A 27,628-nucleotide genomic window follows, 5' to 3' on the forward strand; every position below is an offset into this window, starting at 1 on the left:
TCAGACCAGGCAACATTTTTCCAGTCTTCAACAGTCCAATTTTGGTGAGCTCATGCAAATTGTAGCCTCTTTTTCCTATTTGTAGTGGAGATGAGTGGTACCCGGTGGGGTCTTCTGCTGTTGTAGCCCATCCGCCTCAAGGTTGTGCGTGTTGTGGCTTCACAAATGCTTTGCTGCATACCTCGGTTGTAACGAGTGGTTATTTCAGTCAACGTTGCTCTTCTATCAGCTTAAATCAGTCGGCCCATTCTCCTCTAACCTCTAGCATCCACAAGGCATTTTTGCCCACAGGACTGCCGCATACTGGATGTTTTTCCCTTTTCACACCATTCTTTGTAAACCCTAGAAATGGTTGTGCGTGAAAATCCCAGTAACTGAGCAGATTCTGAAATACTCAGACCGGCCCGTCTGGCACCAACAACCATGCCACGCTCAAAATTGCTTAAATCACCTTTCTTTCCCATTCTGACATTCAGTTTGGAGTTCAGGAGATTGTCTTGACCAGGATCACACCCCTAAATGCATTGAAGCAACTGCAATGTGATTGGTTGACTAGATAATTGCATTAATGAGAAATAGAACAGGTGTTCCTAATAATTCTTTAGGTGAGTGTATGTCTCTAGTCACTGCAGACACCCTTTTTTTAAAAAATATTTGAAAATGATTAAAAAAAAATATTAGTTTTCAATTATATTTTTCAAATTTCTGGCCCTGATACACATAAGGTATTGGACAGATGTCACAAGTTACTGCTGAAAACCTCTATAGAAAAAGTATTGAAAATGATGGAAAAAATATATTCATTTTCAGTTATATTTCTCCAATCTCTGGCCCTGATACACATAAGGTATTGGGAACAAGAAGAAAGGACACCTCGTTCACCTCGTGCTGCCAATACACCAGCCGTGCTGACATAAGGTTTTTGACCAACAACCTAAAAACCTCCGACTTGATAAAGGGGTCAGAAGTACCCCGAAACGCGTTGTCTACCAATAAACCTGAAAAATACAAATCATCCAGTTGTGATAGTGTGCCTCCTACTGTTCATACGTTTGACCGAAACAGTCAAGCATCCTTTCTTCTCGTTCCCACTGTCTAACCCGAGTGGTGGGGTGGCTCCCACCCAAGGGATTTGGAGAGATCTGGGCTGCACCAACTGTGAACCATCTGCAAACAACCGTCACTGGGGTTGCACCCAATTAGGTGCAACCACAAAAGGTGAGCAAACAAAACCTTTTTTTAGTGGATTTTCCACTTATTGAACATACTGTCACGACTTTGGTTATGGTCATGACTCCTGATCCGCATGCAGTTGCCTGCGGTTTGGTTTTTGTCAATCACATGGTGAGGGCGGCTGGATTGTTGCCTCACATGTGGTTGCCGCTGGCAACATGTTTGTGCTTTGCAGTTTGCTGCAATCTGCATGCGGTTACACCTGGCAACCTGTCTTTGTAGGTGTGCCGTTTTATATGTTTGGTGAGCACGAAGTTTGGGTGTGTGCACTGTGATAGTTTCCCTTCACTTGTGGCTGCCCGAGGTAACGTGTTGTATTCTGTACATGTGGTGGCAGTGTCTTGGCCTTCTGTCTGACTTCCAGGACATGTGGCTGTTTTCCCTTACCTGGTCTAGGAAGGGTTAACTCCCTTCTGTGTGTGTGAATACTGGGTGTGTCTGCGTGGGTGTGTCTACTTGGGCCTATATAGCCTCTGCTGAGAGTAGTAGTCAGAGGGGTACTTCAGCCATGGTCTGCTGGAGTCATCCTCCTACTTTTATACCACCTGCCAGTGAGGGCCACCCTTGTGGTCATAAGCAAATGTTGTTATGTGGTGTTAAGTTTATGTTTATGTGGTGTCTGTTATTATTGCAGCTATGGTTCTGGCTTCCTGTGTGTTTATGTGTGCTGTGTCCTTTTATGTCTGGGTGTGGACTTCAGCACTTGTGTCCAGGGATCCAGTCAGTGTGTCTGTGGCAGGTAGGGGTGGAAGTCTTTCACTCTCCTGCCATATCCATAGTCTGTTTATGTTTATATCTCCTTGCAGCTCGGCCAGTTTAGACTCCTGTTTCTCCGCATCCAGGAGGAACGGGCTGTCTACCCAGCTCCTAGTTCAGGGATCGGCGGAGGGTGAAAAGGGATCCGAGGTTCCTGAGCATGAGCCCTCCTACCTTCAAGGTCGGCTCATGCTGCTAGGAGTCAGGGTCAGATTATTGATGCGTTAGGAGGTGACCTGCTCCCTTATTCTGTTGTCCTGGCTGAGCAGCGACTAACATCTCCTGGCATCGCACGGCTGAGGGTTTTCCCCATCCTCAGCCGTGACACATACTCGCCCTATGAGCGCCTTTCTCTACCCTCTGGCCATCATTTGTGGACACATAAGGTATTGGACAGATGTCACAAGTCACTGCTAACACCCTCAGTGTATAAAAAAATTATTAAAAATGATGGAAAAAATATAGTAATTTTTAGTTATATTTCTCCAATCTCTGGCCCTGATACTCAGAATGTATTGGACAGATGTCACAAGTCACCGCAGACACTCTCTATAGAAAAATTATTGAAAATGATGGAAAAAAATATAGTAATTTTCTGTTATATTTCTCCAATCTCTGGCCCTGATACACATAAGGTATTGGACAGATGTCACACGTCGCTGCTAACACCCTATATAAAAAAAAGTATTGAAAATCTCTGGCCCTGACACATATAAGGTATTGTACAGATGTCACAAGTCACTGCTGACACCCTCTGTAGAAAAAGTATTAAAAATAATGGGAGAAAAAAATCTTTCTCAGTAATATTTCTCCAATATCTGGCGCTGATACACATAAGGTATTGTCACGGCTGAGGATGGGGAAAACCCTCAGCCGTGCGGTATTAGCAGATGGAGTCGCTGCAAGGCCAGGACAGAAAATTAGGGAGCTGGTCACTCCTACACATCCCTAACTCTGACCCTGTCTCCTATCCGTAATGAGCCAACCCTGAAGGTAGGAGGGCTCATACTCCGTAACCTGATATTCCTGCTCGCCCTCAGGGTGGCCCTGGACTAGGAGCAGGGTAAGACGACCCGTTCCTCCTAGACACGGAGGAACAGGAGTCTCACTGGCCAAGCTACATAGAAAGGGGGAACATAAACAGACATATGGCAATGACAGGTAAGTGAGACTAGTTCCACACTTACCTGCCACAGACACACAACCTGGAACCCACGTGCAAGTGCTGCTATCAACAACCAACATAAAGGACACAGCACACAACAGACATCACACGGGAACCCAGTAAACCATATGCTGCAAAAACAGATAAACCATAAACTAACACCAGACATAACGTTTATGACAACCAGGGTGGCCCTCACTGGCAGATGGTAAATAAGCAGGAGGATGTCTCCAGCAAGCATGGCTGAAGCACCCTCTCTGACTACTGCCTTCCACTGAGGCTTTAAAGGGCCAAGTAGCCACACCCACAGTCAGACACACCCAGTGCACACACACACTAGGAAGGAAGTTAACCCTTCTAACACCAGGGAAGGGAAGACAACAACTTAAAGGGGAAGTGCACACAACACATATAACACCCCGTGCACACCGATAAAAGGCACACCTATAAAGAGATGTTGCCAGGTGCAACCGCATGCCTACTGCAGCAAGCTGCCTAGCACCGCTCAGGCTGCTCTGCTGTCACATACACAATGTTGCCAGCGGCAACCACAGGTGAGGCAACATACTATAGCCCTCACCTGTGATTGACAACAACACCAAGACCGCAGGAACTGCATGCGGTGACCGGAGTCACGACCATGACTATGGCCGTGACAAGTATTGGACAGATGTCACAAGTCACTGCTGAAACCCTTTATAGGAAAAGTATTAAAAATGATGGAAAAAATATATTACTTTTCAGTTATATTTCTCCAATTTCTGGCCATGACACACAGAAGGCATTAAATAGTTGTCAAAAGTCACTGCTGACACCCTCTATAAAGAAAGTATTGAAAATGATGGAAAAATATAGTAATTTTCAGTTATATTTCTCCAATCTCTGGCCCTGATACACAGAATGTATTGGACAGATGTCTCTAGTCACTGTAGGCACCCTCTATATAAAAAGTATTAAAAATGGTAAAAAAAAATATAGTAATTTTCAGTTATATATCACTAATCTCTGGCCCTGACACACAGAAAGCATTGGACAGATTTTTCTAGTCACTGTAGACACCCTATATATAAAAAGTATTGTAAATGATCAAAAAAATATATTCATTTTCACTTATTTTTCTCCAATTTCTGGCCCTGACACACAGAAGGTTTTGAAAAGATGTCACAAGTCATTGCTGACACCCTCTATAGAAAAAGTATTTAAAATGATGAAAAAAATATAGTCATTTTCAGTTATATTAATCCAATCTCTTGCACTGACAATCAGAAGGTATTAGACAGATGTCACAAGTCACTGCTGAAACCTTTTATAGAAAAAGTATTAAAAATGATGGAGAAAATATAGAAATTTTCAGTTATATTTCTCAAATTTCTGGCCCTGATACACAGAAGGTATTGGACAAATGTCTCAAGTCATTGCTGACACCCTCTGTAGAAAAAGTATTAAAAATAATGGGAGAAAAAAAAACCCTCTATAGAAAAAGTATTGAAAATGATGGAAAAAATATGTTCATTTTCAGTTTTATTTCTCCAATCTCTGGCCCTGATACACATAAGGTATTGGACAGTTGTCACAAGTCATTGCTAACACCCTCTATAAAAAAAAGTATTGAAAATGATGGAAAAAAATAGTAATTTTCAGTTATATTAATCCAATCTCTGGCCCTGACACACAGAAGGTATTGGACAGATGTCTCAAGTCATTGCTGACACCCTCTGTAGAAAAGGTATTGAAAATAATTGAAAAAATATAGTAATTTTCAGTTATATTTCTCCAATCTCTGGCCCTGACACAGAAGGTATTGGACAGATGTCTCTAATCACTGCAAACACCCTCTATATGAAAAGTATTCAAAATAATGGGGGAAAAATATCATATTCAGTTATATTTCTACAATCTCTGGCCCTAACACACAGAAAGCATTGGACAGATGTATCTAGTCACTGCTGACACCCTCTATATAAAAATTATTGGAAATGATGGAAAAATATATAGTAATTTTCATTTATTATTCTCCAATCTCTGGTCCTGAAACACAGAAGGTATTGGACAGATGTTTCTAATCACTGCAGACACCCTCTATATAAAAAGTATTGTAAATGGTGGAAAAAATATTGTAATTTTCAGTTATATTTCTCCAATCTCTGGCCCTTACACATAGATGGTGTTGGACAGATGTCTCTAGTCACTGCAGACACCCTCTATAGAAAAAAGTATTGAAAATAATGCAAAAAATATATTCATTTTCACTTATTTTTCTCCAATTTCTGGCCCTGACACACAGAAGGTATTGGACAGATGTCTCTAGTCACTGTAGGCACACTCTATATAAAAAGTATTGAAAATGGTAAAAAAAAATATAGTAATTTTCTGTTATATTTCTCCAATCTCTGTCCCTGACACACAGAAGGTATTGGACAGATGTCTCTACTCACTGCAGACACCCTCTATAGAAAAATTATTAAAAAATTATGGAAAAAATGAAGTAATTTTCTGTTATATTTCTCCAATCTCTGGCCCTGATACACATAAGGTATTGGACAGATGTCAAAAGTTACTGCTGAAACCCTCTATAGAAAAAGTATTGAAAATGATAGAAAAAATATAGTAATTTTCAGTTATATTTCTCCAATCTCTGGCCCTGATACACATAAGGTATTGGACAGATGTCAAAAGTTACTGCTAACACCCTCTATAAAAAAAAGTATTGAAAAATGATGGAAAAAATATATTCATTTTTAGTTTTTTTCTCCAATCTCTGGACCTGACACATATAAGGTATTTGACAGATGTCACAAGTCACTGCTGAAACACTTTATCAAAAAATATTTGAAAATGATGGAAGAAATATAGTAATTTTCAGTTATATTAATCCAATCTCTGTCCATGACACACAGAAGGTATTGGACAGATGTCTCAAGTCATTGCTGACACCCTCTGTAGAAAAAGTATTGAAAATAATTAAAAAAATATAGTAATTTTTAGTTATATTTCTCCAATATCTGGCCCTGACACATAGAAGGTATTGGACAGATGTCTCTAGTCACTGTAGGCACCCTCTATAGAAAAAAGTATTGAAAATAATGGAAAAAATATAGTAATTTTCAGTTATATTTCTCTAATCTCTGGCCCTGATACACAGAATGTATTGGACAGATGTCTCTAGTCACTGCAGACACCCTCTATACAATATTTTTTTAAAATAATGGAAAAAATATATTAATTTTCAGTTATATTTCTCCAATTTCTGGCCCTGACACACATAAGGTTTTGGACCGATATCACAAGTCACTGCTGAAACCCTCTATTGAAAAAGTATTGAAAATGATGGAAAAAATATAGTCATTTTCAGTTATATTTCTCCAATCTCTGGCCCTGACACACAAAATGTATTGGACAGATGGCTCAAGTCTTTGCTGACACCCTCTGTAGAAAAAGTATTGAAAAATTATGGGAAAAATATAGTAATTTTCTGTTATATTTCTCCAGTCTCTGGCCCTGACACACAAAAGATATTGGACAGATGTCTCTAGTCACTGCAGACACCCTGTATATAAAAATTATTGTAAATGATGGAAAAAAATATAGAAATTTTCAGTTATATCTCTCCAAATCTCTGGCCTTGACACACAAAAGGTATTGGACAGATGTTTCTAGTCACTGCAGACACCCTCTATATAAAAAGTATTGTAAATGATCGGAAAAAAAAAAATATTTTCACTTATTTTTCTCCAATTTCTGGCCCTGACACACAGAAGGTTTTGGACAGATGTCACAAGTCACTGCTGACACCCTCTATAGAAAAAGTATTGAAAATGATGGAAAAAATATATTAATTTTCATTTATATTTCTGCTATTTCTGGCCGTGACACATAGAAGGCACTTGACAAATGTCACAAGTCATTGCTGAAACCCTCAATAGAAAAAGTATTGTAAATGATGGAAAAATATTTTGATTTTCAGTTATATTTCTCCAGTTTCTGATGTTGACATACTGAATGTATTGGACAGATGTCTTTAGTTACTGCAGACACCCTCTATATAAAAAGTATTGAAAATGATGGTATAAACATATACATTTTCAGTTAAATTTCTCTAGTCTCTGGCCTGACACACATAATGTATTGGACAGATGTCTCTAGTCACTGCAGACACCCTCTATAGAAAAATTATTTAAAAAGTAAAAAAAAAAATACAGTCATTATTAGATATATTTCTCCAATCTCTGGCCCTGACACACAGAAGGTATTGGACAGATATCACAAGTCACTGCTGACACCCTTGATAGAAAAAGTATTTGAAATGATGGAAAAAATATATTACGTTTCAGTTATATTTCTCCAATCTCTGGCCCTGATACACAGAAGGTATTGGACAGATGTTTCTAGTCACTGCAGACACCCTCAATATAAAAATTATTGAAAATGATGGAAAAAATATAGTAATTTTCAGTAATATTTCTCTTATTTCTGGCCCTGACACACAGAATGTATTGGACAGATGTCATAAGTCACTGCTGACACCCTCTATAGATTTTTTTTTTTTTTAAATGATGGAAAAAAAATATAAAAAATTTTAGTTATATTTCTTCAACACTGATGGAAAAAATATATAAATTTTCAGTTATATTTCTGCAATTTCTGGCCGTGACACACAGAAGGCGCTTGACAAATGTCACAAGTCATTGCTGACACCCTCAATAGAAAAAGTATTGTAAATGATGGAAAAAATATATTGATTTTCAGTTATATTTCTTTAGTCTCTTGCCCTGACACACTGTAGGTATTGAACAGATGTCTCTAGTTACTGCAGACACCCTCTATATAAAAAATATTGAAAATGATGGAAAAAACATTTTAATTTTCAGTTATATTTCTCCAATCTTTGGCCCTGACACACAGAAGGTATTGGACAGATGTTTCTAGTCACTGCAGACACCATCTATATAAAAAGTATTGAAAAATGATGGAAAAAAATATATACATTTTTATATTATATTTTTTTAATTTCTGTCCCTGACACACATAAGGTATTTGACAAATGTCACAAGTCCCCGCTGACCCCCTCTATAGAATATTTTTTTAAAATGATGGAAAAAATATAGTAATTTTCCGTTATATTTCCCTAATCTCTGGCCCTGACACACAGAAGGTATTGGACAGATGTCTCTAGTCATTGTAGACACCCTCTATATATAAAGTATTGAAAATTATAGAAAAAATAATAATTTAATTTTCACTTATATTTCTCCAATTTCTGGCCCTGACACACAGAAGGTATTGGACAGATGTCAGGAGTTACTGCTGACACCCACTATAGAAAAATTATTGAAAATAATGGAAAAATATTGTAATTTTTAGTTATATTTCTCCAATTTCTGGCCCTGACACACAGAAGGTATTGGACAGATGTTTCTAGTCACTGCAGATACCCTCTATTAAAAAAGTATTGGAAATGATGGAGAAAATATAGTAATTTTTTGTTATATTTTTCCAATATCTGGATCTGACACACAGAAGGTATTGGACAGATGTCTATAGTCACCGCAGACACCCTCTATATCAAAAGTATTGAAAATGATGGAAAAAATATATTTATTTTTAGTTATATTTCTCAAATCTCTGGCCCTGACACACAAAAGGTATTGGACAGATGTCAGAAATCACTACAGACACTCTCTATATAAAAAACATTGAAAATGAGGTGAAAAATATATTACTTTTCACTTATATTTCTCCAATTTCTGGCCCTGACACACAGAAGGTATTGGACAGATGTCTCGTCACTGCTGACTAGTGTTGATCACGAATATTCGAATTGTGAATTTTTATCGCGAATATTGGCACTTCAAGAATTCGCAAATATTTAGAATATAGTGATATATTGTATTTTCGGAATTTCGAATATTTGAGATTTTTTTTAATCAGTACACATGATCCCTCCCTGCTTCTAGCTTGTGGGTCAATGAGAAGGCTGCAATATCTTTGACATTAGGAGTAGTGTTGATTGCAAAATTTTGTAATAAGAATTTTCGTAATAAGAATCAATGAGATCGTGAAAACTCAGATCCGATGGTATATTCTAACCCCCCAGGCATTCCCATTGTGACGGGGACTCTTGTCGGGGTGGTTATGCCAAAGTACTGTACAGATAAAAAAAAAAAAGACGAATGTTCTAAAAAACTAATATATTTGTTTTTAGAATATTCGTAATTATAGTGCTATAATCTTCTTTGTCTAATAGTTGTAATTTTTTTCTCATCTGAAGTTCAGATTGGAAAAAAATTACAACTGTTAAAGAAAAAGATTATAGCACTATATTAGCTAAATTGTTCTACATTCGTTTTTTTCGAATATTCGCTATATTGCTATATATTCTTGTTTTAGAATATTACGAATATTCGAAAAACTAATATATAGCACTATATCGAATATATTTGTTTTTTAGAATATTCGTCTTTTTCCATCTGAAGTCATGATTCCTCCCTCCTTAAGTTACATAATCAGGGAGGAATCATGACTTTAGATGGAAAAAAAATTACAACTATTAGACAAAGAAGATTTTAGCACTATATTAGCTAAATTGCTCTATATTAGTTTTTTTTCGAATATTCACTATATTGCTATATATTCTTGTTTTTGAATATTCTGAATATTCTAAAAACAAAATATATTAGTTTTCTACAATATTCGTCTTTTTTTTTGTAAATCTGTACAGTTGTTCCACTTTGGCATACTCCTCCCCGACAAGCGTCCCCGTCACCTGGGGATTAGAATATACCATTGGATCTGAGTTTTCACAATCTCATTGATTCTCATTATGAAAATTCGCAATCAACACTACTCCTAACGAATATTCGAATTTGCGAATATTCTACGAAATATTCGCGAAATATCGCAAATTTGAATATGACCCCTGCCACTCATCACTACTGTTCTATTGGTGGGTGACATTAACCCATTTCTGGCCATGAAAAACCCCTGCTCTGCATAGGTGACAGGGACTTTAATTTCTAAAATACGTCTTTAATTGGCCCTTTCATTTGATCCTTCTGCTTTAATAACTTGTCCCACATTTCTGCTTCATCCCATTGCAGCCATTGACCTCCCTTGGATGAGGTCTCCTTTTCTCACGCTCCCTCTCCGGCATAGAACCCTGATTCGCCGATAACCGTGATCAACATGGTAGGCTCAGAAAAGAACATCAAAAGTTGATAGAGAAGATATCCAAATGGATGGTGGACGTCACAGGGACGTGCGATCAGGCAGATGTTATCTAGAGTCAACAAAGCGGAAGCAGGGCCTCTCCTGGCTAACGTTTCCAAATCCAAAATACCCCAGTGACATTTCCATCATTCCATCATTTCCAATCATTCCAATAACAGGGCATCTTAAGAGTCCTGTATTGTTATTTATCGTCACTACCTCCCCAAGTCGGGTGTGGGTAATTGCCGCGCGCCCCCTCCTTTACTTGGAAGCTTATGCTTCAATACTTTGTCCCACATTTCCACTCGATTACATTCAATTTCATCCATTGACCTCCCTTGGATGTGGTATCCCTTTCTCAGGCGCCCTCTCCGGCCTGGAACCCTGATTCCCCGGCGAAAGTTGATAGAGAAGATATCCAACGAGGAAATGCGACATGGTGGAGCAGTATGTGTGCACACGCCTACACGTACTATATGATGGGTCTGCCCCCTTCAACTTTTGGGTCTCCAAATTGGGCATATGGCCTGAGCTTGCCCTTTATGCCTTGGAGGTGCTGGCCTGCCCTGCAGCCAGTGTATTGTCTGAACATGTGTTTAGCATGACTGGAGGGGGTTATCACAGGTTATATTTACCAATGTTTTGGGGTGTACCGTAATTTAAAAAAATAAATAAAAAATGTAAAACCAAAAAGCAGTGTTGGCTACCTCCTCCGCCGCCGCTTCCACCTACACCGCCACATCCACCGCCTCCTCAACCTCCTACTCCATATGGACCTCGTCCGTCTAGATCAAGATTATTATTTTTTATTTTTATGTATTTTATGTCATTTAAAGTCATTTCCCTATCCACATTTGTTTGCAGATCACTTGCCATGCTCTTAACCACATTTTGATGCCATTTGCAGCCCTCTAGCCTTTTCCATGACATTTTTACAGCCATTTTAGTGCTCAAAAGTTTGGGTCCCCATTGACTTCAATGGGGTTCGGGTTCGGTGTCAAGTTCGGGTCCCCAACTGGAACTTTTTTTGTGAAGTTCGGCTGAACCTGTCGAACCCGAACATACAGGTGTCCACTCAACTCTACTGATAAGCTGTGATATAACCTGTTGCGAATGGCGGATTCTGTTTTATCTATACAGAGGTGTTACTTTTCATTGTAATTCCGCCTGTGGTAATAAATATAATGGCTTCTAAAAGGTTACCTGTACAGAACTCAAAATCAAGACCTATTATTAGGCCCAGTGGCCACTGTAAAAATTGCAGAATTATATACATTTTTTTAAATATAGATAGTAACATTGAAAAAAAAAAAAAAAACACCAAAAAAAAAATATATATATACCGTATTTTTCGCCCTATAAGACGCACAGGCCCATAAGACGCACCTAGGTTTTTGAGGAGGAAAATAAGAAAAAAAATATTTTGAACCAATAGGTGTGCTTTTGGTGGGTTTTGAACTAATTGTGGTCTGTGGATAGCGCACTGTTATGCGGGATCTGTGGATGGCGCACTGTTATGCGGGATCTGTGGGTGACGCACTATTATTGGGGATCTGTGGGTGACGCACTGTTATGGGGGATCTGTGGGTGACGCACTGTTATGGGGGATCTGTGGGTGACGCACTGTTATGGGGGATCTGTGGGTGACGCACTGTTATGGGGGATCTGTGGGTGACGCACTGTTATGGGGGATCTGTGGGTGACACTTATGGGGGATCTGTGGGTGACACTTATGGAGAATCTGTGGGTGACACTTATGAGGGATCTGTGGGTGACACTTATGGGGGATCTGTGGGTGACACTTATGGGGGATCTGTGGGTGACACTTATGGGGGATCTGTGGGTGGCTCTTATTGGGGTCTCTGGATGGCACAGTTATGGGGATCTGTGTATGAAAGTTATGGGGGGGGATCTGTGGATGACACATATATAGCATCTTGTGCTATGTGTCATCCACAGATTCCCTCCATAACAGTGTCCCTGTAGTGAATGACCCTCAATACAGGGGGTGGGGGTCGCATCTGCTTTTATAATGACAGCGGGGCCCGTGCAGTGACTGTATTCTACTACACGGGCCCCGCTCACTGTATAATCATATCTGTAATAGTTAATTATGTATATACGGGTAATCGCATAATCAGCGCTACTTACAACTACAAGCGCTCGGTAGGTAGCAGAGAGGAGGGAGGACGCAGGCCGGGAGGACAGGCGCTGGCAGCGTCAGTCACTACGTCATGCGCCCACGCCGCCTGCTTCATTCATAAAGTGGGCGGCGCAGGCGCGTGACGTAGTGAGTGACGCGCCTCCCGCCCGTCCTCCTCCCTCCTCTCTGCTACCTACCGAGCGCTTGTAGTTGTAAGTAGCGCTGATTATGCGATTACCGGTATATACATAATTAACTATTACAGATACGATTATACAGGGAGCGGGGCCCGTGTAGTAGAATACAGTCACTGCACGGGCCCCGCTGTCATTATAAAAGCAGATGCCGGCCCCCAGCCCCTCCTCCCTCACAGCTGATACACCCGCCGCACGGCATCGCAGCAGGTGTATCATTGAAAATACGGCAAAATCAGCAGCATTCGCCCCATAAGACGCACTGCTATTTTTCCCCCACCTTTGGGGGGGGGGGAGTGCGTCTTATAGGGCGAAAAATACGGTATGTTGAACATAAAAATGTGATTTAAGCAATAGGTCATTTTTTTATTACATATGTCCTTTAAATTTGCCTTCCTTCAAGAAACATTTCAGGGGCTGAACCCATGGTTATCTTACAGTCTATACAGTGGCAAGCAAAAGTATGGGCACCCTTGTTCAAAATTACTGTTACTGTGAACATTTAAGCAAGTCGAAGATGACATGATCAGCGAAAGGCAAAGGGAATGTGTCAACTTTATCCTTATGAATTTTGGAGGTCATTTAATTTATGCAGATGTCATAACATAGTGCAAAACATTATAAAAACAGCACATAGCATCAGACATATATCACATAACATAAATTGCTATAGAAGAATCCTGCTTTAACCACTATCAGTGGTCTAGTGGGACACTACAATATTGTACAGTCAGTGTGGGACTGGGATATCTAGGACCCACCAGTAAAATTGATTCTGTATAGCTACATGCAAATATTTCATGCCCACACAGTGGCAGCAGCAATAAGATGATTGACAATGAGGCCCATGCAGTGACTTCAAGAGGGCAAGTCCCTGGGAAAAGAGGATACAGGCTAGTCTGAATGTTGCACCTAGAAGTCATCTCAGTCACCTGATGCTATCTATAATAAACTGGATAGTTACTTAAATATTCTACCCAGTTTTTATATGGATGAATAGGTTTGTTGAGATGCTATACAGTGCTTTGCAAAAGTATTCACCCCCCTTGACTTTTTTCGTATTTTGTTACATTACAGCCTTAAGTTTAATGTTTTGTTAATCTGAATTTTATGTGATGGATCAGAACACAATAGTCTAAGTTGGTGAAGTTAAATAAAAAAAATATATAAATGAAACTATTGTTTAGAAATAGAAAACAGAAAATTGGCATGTGCGTATGTATTCACCCCCTTTGTTAGGAAGACCATAAAAAGCTCTGGTGCAACCAATTACCTTCAGAAGTCACATAATTAGTGAAATGATGTTCACCTGTGTGCAATCTAAGTGTCACATGATCTGTCATTACATATACACACCTTTTTTGAAAGGCCCCAAAGGCTGCAACACCTAAGCAAGAGGCATCACTAACAAAACACTGCCATGAAGACCAATGAACTCTCCAAACAAGTAAGGGACAATGTTGTTGAGAAGTATAAGTCAGGGTTAGATTCTAAAAAAAATGTAAATGTGTTGGAATGGCCTAGTCAAAGCCCAGATCTCAATCCAATAGAAAATCTGTGATCAGACTTAAAGATTGCTGTTCACAAGCTCAACCCATCCAACTTTAAGGAGCTGGAGCAGTTTTGCAAGGAGGAATGGGCAAAAATCCCAGTGGTCAGATGTGGCAAGCTTATAGAGACTTATCCAAAGTGACTTGGAGCTGTGATTGCCGCAAAAGGTGGCTCTACAAAGTATTGACTTTAGGGGGGGGGGGTGAATAATTTGTCTGTTATTTTGTCATATTTGTTGTTTGCTTTACAATAAATAAAAAATCTTCAAAGTTGTGGGCATTTTCTGTAAATGAAATGATGCAAATCCTCAAACAATCCATGTTAATTCCAGGTTGTGAGGCACCAAAATACAAAAAAAGTCAAGGCGGGTGAATACTTTTGCAAGGCACTGTATATGTAGTGCAAACAGTCTACTGTGCCATGTGCCACTTGTGTAGGGAGTGAGGGACTAGGGGCCCACAGGTGGATTCACTTGATCCCCTGTGGGCCAGTCCGAGCCTTTCTACAGTATTGTTAAACAAATATTTTGCCCCAATAAATGGCAGACCACTTTAATAAATGTAATGCATTTTTTTTACCCACATTCCTTTTTTTGTAGACCATTTTCAAAATGGTCAAGGCAGATATAAAAAGTCTTTTAAACACAAAATACATTTTGGACATTCTACATTTTGATGCAATTGGTGACATTATTCTGGCGCATTTCTCTTTAGGTTTTCTTAAAACTGATGTTTTGATACAAAGCATTGTACAATGTAACATTGTTTTTTGTTCTTTTATTTTATGTATTGTTTTATTATAATATCACATGATTTTCCCTAATTGTAATCTCCTGCTATCCAATAGGAGGAATGCAGAAACTTTGTGAAGGTTCTTCTTTTCCATGGAAAAACCCTATTTGCTTGTGGAACTAATGCTTTTAACCCCATATGTGCAGACTTCAGTGTAAGTAATTCTTTAACTTTTTATTTTACAAGAAAAACCTTTAGCCATCCAAAGATTTCAGTAAGATATAGTATATGATAAAAGGTACATCAGCCTGCTTGTAAGGGCTAGTACAAAAATTATTGAATTTACAGGTCTACGGTTAATATAATTTATTGCCCCTAAACTATAAGAAGCAAACTCTGCCAGGCACAGTGAAAACACAGAATTTTAAAAAGGCTAATTTCCCTGGGTTGAGGGCAGCATTTCAGGGCATAGACTGGGAGCAGCTAGTGTCATATAATAATACTGAGGATAAATGGGAGAGCATATTGAGTAATTGCACTAAAAAATTTTAATCCTTTAGGTAACAAGTATAAACGGCTAAAATTAAACCCCCTATGACTTACAGCTACCATAAAAAGGGCAATAAATGATTAAGAAAAAGTGCATTTAAAAAATACAAATCTGAGGGGTCAGCTGTAGCCTTTGAAGTCCATAATAGGGCTTGATAAAATTTGCAAAAATACAAAACTAAAAGCAGGTGGCAAAAGAGAGCAAAACAAATCCCCCCAAAAATATAAAAAAATATAAATGCTAAAAAACCAAGGTCTGAGCAGGTAGGATCTCTAAATAATTGTAAAGGGGGGTTAGTCACTGAAGATAAGGAAAAAGCAGAGTTACTAAATGTTTTTTAGCTCTGTGTATACAAAAGAAGAGAAAGGAGTTGATATCTGTGATGCTGGGGCTGTTAGTACATCCAGTAATATTGTCAGGAATCATGCTGCTACGTCTGTTTAGTTCAGATTGTCTTGCCCTCAAGTTCTCCCTCAGTTAAGATGGTGGATTGTGTCTCAGCTGGGTGCCATCTTACTTCCTGTTTCACATTTAAACCTCTCAAGCCTGTTACTAAATTGCTTGAGTATTGTGTTTAGCTTCTGCTCGTGCAGTCCTCTTGCTCGGAACTAGCTCTCTGGTTTGTTCTTCCTACTTGCTGTTTACCCTGCTACTTTGTGAAGATCTTGTTGCCGACCCGGATTGTTTGACTACGTTCCTGTGCCACCTGCCCTGACCCATTGCTCGTCTGACCTTGGCTCTGCTGCATCCTTCAGTCCTGCACTGTTGCTACCGGTAACGGCTCCGCCTGTCTGGCTCTGCTGCATCCTTCAGTCCTGCACTGTTGCTACCGGTTACGGCTCCGCTTGCTTGGCTCTGCTACATCCTTCAGTCCTGCAACCTCCTATTGTCCCTGCCATTGGATTCCAGCAGTATTCCACTAGTATCGTGACAAATATACTCAACTGGCTAAATGTAGATATGGTCCAAGCTAAGTTAAATAAGGTAAATGTTAACAAGGCTCCTGGTCAAGATGGATTACACCCAAGAGTTCCTAATGAGCTCAGTTCAATCATTGATGTGCCCCTGTTTATAATTTTTAAAGATTCTCTAGGTACTGGTACAGTGCCAAGTGATTGGCACAAGGTAAATGTGGTGCCTATATGCAAAAAAGGATCTAGGTCCTCCACAGGTAATTATAGAACAGTTAGTTTAACTTCTGTTGTGGGCAAAATGTTTGAAGGACTCTAAAGGGACTATATACAGGACTATGTGACTGTAAATAAACATTATAAGTGATAACCAACAGGGGTTTACCAAGGACAGAAGTTGTCAGACTAACCTGATTTGTTTTTATGTGGAGGTGAGTAGAAACCTGTACAGAGGGGCGGCTGTGGATGTAGTGTTTCTGGATTTTGCAAAAGCTTTTGATACTGTCCCTCATAGACGTTTAATAGGTAAAGTAAGGTCTATAGGCTTGGAAAGTAATTGGATTGAAAACTGTCTGAAGGACCGTTTCTAGAGAGTTGTGGTCAATGATTCCTATTCAGATTGGTCCTGGGTTATAAGTGGTGTACCCCAAGGTTCAGTGCTGGGTCCTTTATTATTTTATTTATTTATTAATGATATCAAGGACGGGATTACTAGCACCATTTCTATTTTTGCAGATGACACTACGCTATGTAGTACTGTCCAGTCTATGAAAGATGTCCATAAAATTCAAGCTGACTTAAACACTCTGAGTGATTGGGCATCATCTTGGCAAATGAGGTTCAATGTGGATTAATGTAAAGTTATGCATCTTGGTAGTAATAATCTCTGTGCTTCATATGTCCTAGGGGGTGTAACACTGGGAGAGTCACTTATAGAGAAGGATTTGGGTGTCCTTGTAGATTAAATTACAGCATACAATGTCAATCAGCTGCTTCTAAGGCTACCAGAATATTGTCATGCATTAAACAAGGCATGGACTCGCGGGGCAGGGATGTAGTACTACCACTTTACAAAGCGTTGGTGCAGCCTCATCTGGAATATACAGTTCTGGGCACCAGTCTGTAGAAAGGACGCTCTGCAGCTGGAAAAAGTGCAGAGGAGAGCGACTAAACTTATAAGGGGCATGGAGGGTCTTAGTTATGAAGAAATATTAAAAGAATTACATTTATTTTGTTTTGAGAATAGACGTCTAAGAGAGGACATGAGTAACCTATACAAATATATAAATGGACAATACAAAAAATATTGTGAAAAACTGTTCCATGTAAAATGCCCTCACTGCCTCCGACTGGAGAAGAAAAAGTTCAGTCTCCAGAAGCGTCAAAGCTTCTTTACTGTAAGAACTGTGAATCTGTGGATTAGACTTCCTCAGGATGTGGTCACAGCAGGAACAGTGGACAGTTTTAAAAAGGGTTTAGATGAATGCTTGAAAGCAAATTACAAGTGCTTATGAAAATGTGTAGAAATCTGAGTTTCACTTCCTTCTGGGATTCGCTTCCTCACCTATCCCTTGGTTGAACTTGATGGACTTATGTCATTTTTCAAATGTATTATTTATGTAACTATGGAATGCTCTTAACCACTTCAGCCCCCCTACCTTAAACACCCTTAATGACCAGGCCACTTTTTACACTTCTGACCTACACTACTTTCACCGTTTATTGCTCGGTCATGCAACTTACCACCCAAATGAATTTTACCTCCTTTTCTTCTCACTAATAGAGCTTTCATTTGGTGGTATTTCATTGCTGCTGACATTTTTACTTTTTTTGTTATTAATCGAAATTTAACAATTTTTTTGCAAAAAAATGACATTTTTCACTTTCAGTTGTAAAATTTTGCAAAAAAAATGACATCCATATATAAATTTTTCTCTAAATTTATTGTTCTACATGTCTTTGATAAAAAAAAATGTTTGGGTAAAAGAAAAATGGTTTGGGTAAAAGTTATAGCGTTTACAACTATGGTACAAAAATGTGAATTTCCGCTTTTTGAAGCAGCTCTGACTTTCTGAGCACCTGTCATGTTTCCTGAGGTTCTACAATGGCCAGAGAGTACAAACACCCCACAAATTACCCCATTTCGGAAAGTAGACACCCTAAGGTATTCGCTAATGGGCATAGTGAGTTCATAGAACTTTATTTTATTTTTTTTCTTACAAAGTCTCATATTCCACTAACTTGTGACAAAAAATAAAAACTTCCATGAACTCACTATGCCCATCAGCGAATACCTTGGGGTGTCTTCTTTCCAAAATGGGGTCACTTGTGGGGTAGTTATACTGCCCTGTCATTCTAGGGGCCCTAATGTGTGGTAAGTAGTTTGAAATCAAAATCTGTAAAAAATGGCCGGTGAAATCCGAAAGGTGCTCTTTGGAATGTGGGCCCCTTTGCCCACCTAGGCTGCAAAAAAGTGTCACACATGTGGTATCTCCGTACTCAGGAGAAGTTGGGCAATGTGTTTTGGGGTGTCATTTTACATATTCCCATGCTGGGTGAGATAAATATCTCGGCAAATGACAACTTTTACCATTTTTTTATACAAAGTTGGCATTTGACCGAGATATTTCTCTTACCCAGTATGGGTATATGTAAAATGACACCCCAAAACACATTCCCCAACTTCTCCTGAGTACGGTGATACCACATGTGTGACACTTTTTTGCAGCCTAGATGCGCAAAGGGGCCCACATTCCTTTTAGGGGGGCATTTTTAGACATTTGGATCCCAGACTTCTTCTCACTCTTTAAGGCCCCTAAAATGCCAGGGCAGTATAAATACCCCACATGTGACCCCATTTTGGAAAGAAGACACCCCAAGGTATTCAATGAGGGGCATGGCGAGTTCATATAAAAAAAAAAATTTTGCCACAAGTTAGCGGAAATTTATATATATATTTTTTCTCACAAAGTCTCACTTTCCGCTAACTTGGGACAAAAATTTCAATCTTTCATGGACTCAATATGCCCCTCACGGAATACCTTGGGGTGTCTTCTTTCCAAAATGGGGTCATTTGTGGGGTGTTTGTACTGCCCTGGCATTTGAGGGTCTCCGCAATCATTACATGTATGGCCAGCATTAGGAGTTTCTGCTATTCTCCTTATATTGAGCATACGGGTAATGAGGTTTTTTTTTTTATCCGTTCAGCCTCTGGGCTGAAAGAAAAAATTAACGGCACAGATTTCTTCATTCGCATCGATCAATGTGGATGAAAAAATCTCTTCCAAAAAAAAAAGAGGGGAAAGGCGTCTGCCAGGACATAGGAGCTCCGCCCAACATCCATACCGACTTAGCTCGTATGCCCTGGCAAACCAGATTTCTCCATTCACATCAATCGATGTGAATGAATAAATCATTGCCGGGATTTTTTTTTTTTTAATATACAAAGTGTTTGCCAAAGTATATGAACACCGCCGCCTCCTCAGCTCATATGCCTCGGCAAACGTATCTTTTACTGCAGAGGAGAAATCTCGTCTTGCAGCGCCGCATACACTGACTTTTGTGTAATCTGACAGCAGCGCAATGCTTCTGTCAGAATGCACATCAGTGCTGCAGCTAGTCGATCGGTTAGTCCACCTGGAAGGTAAAAAAAAAAAAAAAAAAAGAAAAAACCAGGCCGCAACGCAACAAATTTATTAACTTTATAATAACTTTTGAACAGAACATATAAACTTTTGAACTGAACGTTAACTTTTTTGCTTACCGGTGATTTTTTTTTTTTTTTTACCTTTATAGGACAAACCTCTCCTTCCCCATGGGACAATGTGCAAAGCGCAAATCGCCCAAAGATGTGGCGAAGTACATTATGCACTTTATCCCAGGTGAAAGGAGAGGTTTGCAGCAGCTGTGAGTAAAAGGGCCCTAAAAGCCCTGTGTGCCTGTCCTGTGAGATGCAATCCCTATGCTAAGTGTACCTGTGTGTGGTACTTCTGGAAACACTCTCCAAAGCATAGGGCAGGGTGGTCAGGGCAGTCAGGACAGAAATAGCGGGTGTCACGCCTTATTCCACTCCTGCTACAGAAACGACATCTTTTTCGGGGTGACGGTTGGGTTGAGGTACCAGGAACGACACTGGGGAAATGTCGCTCGTGTAGATGGCTAACTACACTGGTGGTTGGGGCCACGGAACCTCCTGGATACAGGAGGTTCGCGATGATCTCTTCCTGAAATTTGAGGAAGGATCCCATTCTCCCAGCCTTACTGTAGAGAACAAAACTATTGTACATCGCCAATTGAATCAAATATACAGACACCTTCTTATACCAGCGTCTGGTGCGTCGGGAAACTAAATAGGGAGCCAACATCTGGTCATTGAAGTCCACCCCTCCCATGAGCGCATTATAATCGTGGACTGAGAGGGGCTTTTCAATGACACGGGTTGCCCTTTCAATTTGTATTGTCGTGTCTGCGTGAATGGAGGAGAGCATGTCAACGTCACGCTTGTCTCTCCATTTCACCGCGAGCAGTTCTTCGTTACACAAGGCAGCCCTCTCCTCCCTTGCAAGACGGGTGGTAACGAGCCGTTGGGGGAAGCCCCGGTGACTAGGTCGCACGGTGCCACAGCAGCCAATCTGTTCTAGGAACAAATGCCTGAAGAGAGGCACACTTGTGTAAAAATTGTCCACATAAAGATGGTACCCCTTGCCAAATAAGGGTGACACCAAGTCCCAGACTGTCTTCCCACTGCTCCCCAGGTAGTCAGGGCAACCGACCGGCTCCAGGGTCTGATCTTTTCCCTCATAGATCCGAAATTTGTGGGTATAGCCTGTGGCCCTTTCACAGAGCTTATACAATTTGACCCCATACCGGGCGCGCTTGCTTGGGATGTATTGTTTGAAGCCAAGGCGCCCGGTAAAATGTATTAGGGACTCGTCTACGCAGATGTTTTGATCAGGGGTATACAAATCTGCAAATTTCTGGTTGAAGTGGTCTGAGGGGCCGAATTTTGTGGAGCCGGTCAAAAGCTGGGTGGCATCTGGGACGAGAGGTGCTGTTGTCGCTAAAGTGCAGGAAACGCAGGATGGTCTCAAAACGTGCCCTGGACATAGCAGCAGAGAACATGGGCATGTGATGAATCGAGTTCGTGGACCAATATGACCGCAATTCGTGCTTTTTGGTTAGACCCATGTTCAGGAGAAGGCCCAGAAAAATTTTATTTTCGGAAACTTGGACTGGTTTCCACCGGAAAGGCTGGGCATAATAGCTTCCCGGGTTGGCGGCTATAAATTGAGTTGCATACCGATTTGTTTCTGCCACGACTAAGTCCAAGAGCTCCGCAGTCAAGAACAGCTCAAAAAATCCCAGGGCCAAACCGATCTGAGCTGTCTCAACCCGAACTCCAGACTGGGCGGTGAAAGGGGGAACTACAGGTGCAGCTGAAGTTGGTGACTGCCAATCAGGGTTTGCCAGCACCTCAGGGACTCTAGGGGCTCTACGGGCCTGTCTGTGCGGTGGCTGCGACGGGGTGACTACTGCACGTGCCACCGTACCAGCTTCAACTGCCCTTCTGGTGCTCGCCACTTCACCATATTGTACGGCAGTGCTGGTACTAGGTCCAGGGAGGGCTGCGCTGCTGGTGTATGCCTCACCATGTGATCCGACAGCGCCAGCCCCACTCTGCTGCCCTTGAAACGGATCCTGCACAACCTGTGGTCTAGCGACACGGGGCCGGGTACGCCTGGTGCTATTAGGGACCTCAACCTCCTCGTCCGAACTTTGGGTCAGACTGCCACTGCTTTCTACAGGTTCATATTCTGACCCGCTAGATTCGTCAGATGAGGGTTCCCATTCCTCATCCGACTGGGTCAGAATCCTGTAGGCCTCTTCAGAAGAATACCCCCTGTTTGACATTTGGACTACTAAATTTAGGGGTATTCCCTGAGACTACCCAAAAAAAAAAGCAAGCCTGTCTTACAAAGGGGAGGCTAACGAAGTACCGGAGGTCGCTGCGATTGATAAAAAATATCAAAACTGATTTTTTTTATCGCCGCAGCGCTTGGAAAGTGATTGTGCAGTGATCAAAAAAAATAATATTTTTTGTCACTGCAACGGGGCGGGCGTGGGTGAACGCACGTGTGGGTGACCGATCAGGCCTGATCGGGCAAACACAGCGTTTTGGGTGAAGGGCGAGCTAAGGTGACACTAATACAATTATAGATCTGACTGTGATCAGTTTTGATCACTTACAGATACTATAAAAGTACAAATGCTGATTAGCGATACGCTAATCAGCGAATCAGTGACTGCGGTGCGGTGGGCTGGGCGCTAACTGACGCTAAACTACCTAACCAAGGGGCCTAAACTATCCTAAAACCTATCAGTCAATACCAGTGAAAAAATTAAGTGACAGTTTACACTGATCACTTTTTTCCTTTCACTAGGTGATTGACAGGGGCGATCAAGGGGTGATCAAGGGGTTAATTCGGGTGATGGGGGGTGATCTGGGGCTAAGTGGTGTTTGGTGCTACTCACTGTGATGTCTGCTCCTCTGCTGGAACCAACCGACGAAAAGGACCAGCAGAGGAGCAGACAAGCCATTTAACACATCATATTTACAAATATAATGTGTTATCTGGCTTTTGATTCGATTTTTTATTTTTTTTTAATCATTAGCTTGCCAGCCACGATCATTGGCTGGCAAGCTGATGACGCGACCCCCCTCTAACTTTTGCCGGCCCGCGATGCGCATGCGCGGGACGGCTTTGAGTGAAATCTCGCGTCTCGCAAGATGACGCGTATATGCGTGACTCTGCGCAGGGCTGCCGCCTCCGGAACGCGATCCTGCGTTAGGCGGTCCGGAGGCGGTTAAAGTGTAACTGCCATTCTATTTTTATTTGTGTAATGTGTAGGGTCAGTGATACTGACCATTTTTGTAATATACTTTAATTACTGAAATCATACATTTCTATTAGAAAAATAGCTCTAAAGTGGCCCATTTGAGCCTTAGCAACGCTCCTCTGTCTTCTGTTCACATAACAGTGGAGACTTGCTAACACTGACAGTGTTATGTAAACAGAGCCCCTACATAAGAAAATCGCCCAAAAAATTAAAAAAAGAACAAATATGCTGTTGAAGTGAAATAAATTAAAAAGTATACATATTAGGTATCGCCGCATCTGTAACAACCAGCTCTATAAAAATATTGTTGTAAACAATGTCCAGCTCACCTGCTGTCTCTATCCCTTGTATCAACTTCCTGGATGCACGGAGACCTTGGTAAGACCGTGAAATAGTAGAAATAAAGCGATGGATCCAGCATCGAAGTTCGAAAATATCGTGAGTTCCTTTTATTCAGTATAGTACAAATCCATACAGTGACAGCATCACCTCAGTGTTCCAAATGAACGTCTACGCGTTTCGAACAAACATGTTCTTAGTCACGACTAAGAACATATTTGTTCGAAACGCGTACACGTTCATTTGGAACACTGAGGTGATGCTGTCACTGTATGGATTTGTACTATACTGAATAAAAGGAACCCACGATATTTTCTAACTTTGATGCTGGATCCATCGCTTTATTTCTATAAAAATATCACATGACCTAACCCCTAAGATGAACACCGTAAAAAAAAAAACTGTTCCAAAAAAGCAATTTTTTGTCACCTAACATCACATAAAGTGCAACACCAAGCGATCAAAAAGGCATATGCCCCCCAATCAAACCATCTCCTCATCCCGCAAAAAATGAGACCCTACCTAAGACAATCGGTCAAAAAATAAAAAATCTATGGCTCTCAGACTATGGAGACACTAAAACTTATTTTTTTTATTCAAAAATGTTATCATTGTGTAGAACTTAAATAAATAAGAAAAAGTATACATATTAGGTATTGCCACGTCTGTAAAAATCTGTTCTATAAAAATGTTACATGACCTAACACCTCAGATGAACGCTGGAAAAATAAATAAATAAACACTGTGCCAAAAAAACTATTTTTGGTCACCTTGCCCCATAAAGTGTAATAATGAATGATCAAAAAATCATATGTACCCAAAAATGGTACCAATAAAAACATCAACTCTTCCTGCAAAAAATGAGCCCCTGCACAAGACGATCGGCAGAAGAAAAAAAAAGGCGTTCAGAAAATGGAGACACGAAAACAATTTGTTTTTCAAAAATGCTTTACTATGTAAAAATGGAACAAACAAACAAAGTAGACATATTTAATATCATTGCATACGTAACAACCTGCTCTATAAAAATAGCACATGATCTACCCTACAGTATGATCTACCCTACAGATCTACAGCCATTTTTTCATTACCTTGCCTCACAAAAAACATAATATAGAGCAATTAAAAATCATATGTACCCCAAAATAGTACCAATAAAACTGGCATCTTATCCCCTAGTTTCCAAAATGGGGTCACTTTTTGGGAGTTTCTACTGTAAGTGTGCATCAGAGGGGCTTCAAATGGGACATGGCATCTAAAAACCAGGGAAGCAAAATCTGCCCTCCAAAAACCATATGGTGCTCCTTTTCTTCTGCGCCCTGCCGTGTATCCTTACATCAGTTTACGACCACATTTAAAAATTTAATCTCCATTTTCCTTTAATTCTTGTGGAACACCTAAAGGGTTAACAAAGTTTGTAAAATCTGTTTTGAGTAACTTGAGGAGTGTAGTTTCTACAGTGGGGTCATTTATGTGGGGTTTCCACTATGTAAGCCCCACAAAGTGACTTCAGACCTGCACTGGTCCTTAAAGTGCGTTTTGGAAATTCTAAGCCTTCGAACATCCTAAAAAAATAAAATGACATTTACAAAATGATGCTAACATCATTAAAAGCAGAGAAATAGAAATTTTGAAAATTGCGAATTTTTTAATTCTTTGGTAAATTTCGGATTTTTTCATAAATAAAGGTGAAATATATTGACTCAAATTTATGACTATCGTGAATTACAGTGTGTCACGAGAAAACAATCTCAGAATGGCTTGGATAAATAAAAGTGTTCCAAAGCTATTACCATATAAAGTGACACATGTCAGGTTTGCAAAAAATGGCCTGGGTAGAAGGGCGAAAATTGGCTTAATTTATTTTTTCTGTTGTTAAAAGTTTAATAGAATTCAATGTTGAAGAAGAAAACAGTCAGCGGCACTCACCGATGTGTTGCTCAATTCGATACTTTATTCCATAATTCCATGGACATGGCAGGGGGCAGACAAGTATTCAAACACGCACCAAACAGCGACGGCCGTTTCATGTTACATGCGCTTCGTTGGGCTGTGCGTCAGCGCGTACATTTGCGCCGCCCTTTTAAGCATCGGCGCTGTGTGTTGCTATGACAATAGACAACAATAATGCGCCTGCATAAAAGGTTAGTAAAAGACATAACATAACATATAAGACATCCGCAGAATTTACATGTACTTCAATCCAAAGCGGCAGTATCGCATACAATACACATTTGGACATCTCATAGGAATGAACTCAGATCATTCCTGTCATTCAAGCCAAGCTCACCTAATGCTTGGGTTCGCAGAATCCACCTTGCTTCTCTCTGCAGGAGGAGGCGGTGTCTACCCCCCCCCCCCCCTGCAGGGGGCGGACACAGTCTCCAAGCCTGTGAAGGAGATGCAATCCAGATTACCTGCGTGGACACTCCTTATGTGATCTATAAATATAGGGCAACCCTTTCCTATCCTTACAGAGTTGAAGTGCTCTCTTACTCGTTCGAGTAAACACCTGATTGTCTTTCCAATATAGAATCTACCGCAACTGCAGACCAATAGGTAAACCACGTATGTGCTCCTGCAGTTGATAAAACTCCTAATTCTATATTGGATACCCGCAAATTCAATACACTTTTTCTAGGAATTATGTTTGCATAGTGAACAGCTGCTACATTTAAAATTACCCTTTGGTAACCTATCTTTAAGCCAGTTGTTACTTTTGATTGGGATATTTTGAGGAGGGATGCGACTCTAGGTGAACTCAGTGAACATAAGCCACTCATATCCTTTAGAAGGAGCCACACAATTAAAGATAAACTTATGAGGAGCAGGTTTCATCCTATCAAAAGTAACAACTGGCTTAAAGATAGCACAGCCCGACGAAGCGCATGTAGAGCAAAACTGCCGTCGCTGTTTGGTGCGTGTTTGAATACTTGTCTGCCCCCTGCCATGTCCATGGAATTATGGAATAAAGTATCGAATTGAGCAACACATCGGTGAGTGCCGCTGACTGTTTTCTTCTTAAACACTGTTTATATGTGCTTTCATCTATTATCAGCTGTGAACACCGCTGATGTGTGTATAAAGACCAGTGGAGGTACCGCATACTTCACCCATTGCGAGCTGAATTTGTGTAGCTGTGCCGCCCCATTCTACATTATATGGTATTAATAGAATTCAACATTGTCAGCAATAAACACAAACAGTTATTAAACTGATTTAAGGCCCCTAAAGCTAAAAAGGAAACCTATCTTTTGTCACAGTGCGATTCACTGTGACAGTTGTGACCGTGTAGGCTGGCTGCATGCCCTCTTGCGTACTGGCTGCAGGCTGACTCCTGTGTATGCTGGTTGCTTGGGGCTGCATGCTGGCTGTGGTGTCTTGTGTGAACTGTTACCTGTGAATGTGTGTACTCCCTGTGTCTGTATCTCTGTGCAGTTCTTGGCACTTTTGCCATGAGGTTGGCTGCAGGCTGACACCTGTGTATGCTGCTTGCTTGGGACTGCGTGCTTACTGCAGTGGTGTGTGTAAACTGTGGCCTGTGTTTGTGGCTTCCATGTCTGCATCTCTGTGTTTCCTGTCTCTGGTACCATGCAGGCTGGCTGCATGCGCTTTGTGTACTGGCTGAGGGTGTTCCCATGTATGCTGGTTCTGCGTTGCGTGCTGGCTGCGGCCTTGAGTGTGAACAGGGTCGGAGTATGTATTTCTGTTTGTGTCACTGACACGGGTTGTTTTTGCTCTGGCATACTGGCTGCAGGTGACTTTGTGTATGCTGGTTGCTAGGGGCAACGTCCAGTACTGCAGCCTGCATTCACTTCTTTGTTCATGCAGGCTCCCCTTCCTGTTTGGTTCTGATGGGGTTAACATTCCCTGATCTGTTCCTGGGTGTGTCTTATCAGGTGCCCTCATTATGTAGCTATATCTACCTGTGAACTGTGGGGCTTGTGGTCAG

At 40.7% G+C, this 27,628-nt stretch overlaps 1 protein-coding gene across 1 annotated transcript in view; it reads left to right on the forward strand.

The window, feature by feature from the left end:
- The window catches only part of SEMA6B (semaphorin 6B), an 808,975-nt gene that overhangs the window by 302,670 nt on the left and 478,677 nt on the right, over positions 1 to 27,628 (forward strand). The window contains exon 5 of the mRNA XM_040419828.1: positions 15,095 to 15,193. Within this exon, the coding sequence (XP_040275762.1) occupies positions 15,095 to 15,193 (99 nt within the window). The remainder of the gene's footprint in view (positions 1 to 15,094; positions 15,194 to 27,628) is intronic.

This window comes from Bufo bufo, chromosome 2 (genome assembly GCF_905171765.1).
Source record: "Bufo bufo chromosome 2, aBufBuf1.1, whole genome shotgun sequence".
In the NCBI taxonomy this organism is placed as follows: domain Eukaryota; kingdom Metazoa; phylum Chordata; class Amphibia; order Anura; family Bufonidae; genus Bufo; species Bufo bufo.